At 41.5% G+C, this 971-nt stretch overlaps 1 protein-coding gene across 1 annotated transcript; it reads left to right on the plus strand.

The window, feature by feature from the left end:
• The first annotated feature begins 511 nt into the window (after nucleotides 1–511).
• LOC110100138 (transketolase, chloroplastic-like) lies at nucleotides 512–955 on the plus strand. The gene has a single exon (XM_020827552.1). The coding sequence runs from the start codon at nucleotides 512–514 to the stop codon at nucleotides 953–955; it is 444 nt and encodes a 147-aa protein (XP_020683211.1).
• Nucleotides 956–971: the final 16 nt, after the last annotated feature.

The following is a 971-nucleotide window of genomic DNA, read 5'->3' on the forward strand; positions in this document are numbered from 1 at the left end:
TGCTGCGCAGGGTGGGATTAATGCAGCATTGGAAAATATGACTGAGGATGACTGGAGATGGCACATCTATGATACAATCAAAGGAAACAATTGGTTAGGTGAACAGGACACTAGTCAATATATGTGTAGAGAGGCACCAAAAGCAGTCATTGAACTTGAAAATTATGATCTTCCATTTTCTAGAACAGAAGATGGAAAAATATATCACCTTGCTTTTGAAAGACAAAGCTTGAATTTCGGCCAAGCCTATCGCTGCGCCTATGTTGCTGATCGCACGGGCCATGCATTTTTACACACTCTTTATGGCCAGGCAATGAAGCATAACACTCAGTTCTTCGTTGAATATTTTGCACTAGATCTTCTTATGGATAGCAGCGGGTTCTGTCAAGACGTGATTGCACATAACATGGAGGATGGAACTGATTTGTACAGGAACATTTCTCTTCTAGCTATAGTGGAGCATGGTGGTAAGGGAAAAGCAAATCTCTTGCAACATGTGTATGAAGATTAAATGGCAGAGGAATTTGATCCTAAATTGTGGATTTGTGTATCCGAAAACTTTGATGTGAAAAGCCATTGGAGCCAGCATTTCCCTGAAGGTGCTTCTCTTGAAGCAAAGTGGAATACAAAATTTGTTGAATATGAGAAGAAGTACGCAGCCAAGCTGAAGGCCATCATTTATGGAGAACTTCCTGTAGGATGGGAGAAAGTTCTGCCGACTTACACTTCGAAGAGCAACTCAAATGTTACTCGGAACCTCTTTCAGCAATACCTTAATGCCCTTGCGTCTACCCTCCCTGATTTCCTTGGAGGAAGTGCTCATCATGCTTCTTCCAACATGATAGTATTGGAAAGTTTTGTGGATTTCCAAAAGACTACTCCATGGGAGAGAAATATTGAGAACAAAATTTTCGATCCAGGAATCTGTCTTCTGCAACGACCTCTTTTTCAATAACGCGTCTCGACGGAGT

This window comes from Dendrobium catenatum, unplaced genomic scaffold (genome assembly GCF_001605985.2).
Source record: "Dendrobium catenatum unplaced genomic scaffold, ASM160598v2 fragScaff_scaffold_1164, whole genome shotgun sequence".
Lineage (NCBI taxonomy): Eukaryota > Viridiplantae > Streptophyta > Magnoliopsida > Asparagales > Orchidaceae > Dendrobium > Dendrobium catenatum.

Coding starts and splice junctions, on each gene's coding strand:
- LOC110100138 (XM_020827552.1), top strand. CDS start 512: ATGGCAGAGGAATTTGATCCTAAATTGTGGATTTGTGTATCCGAAAAC.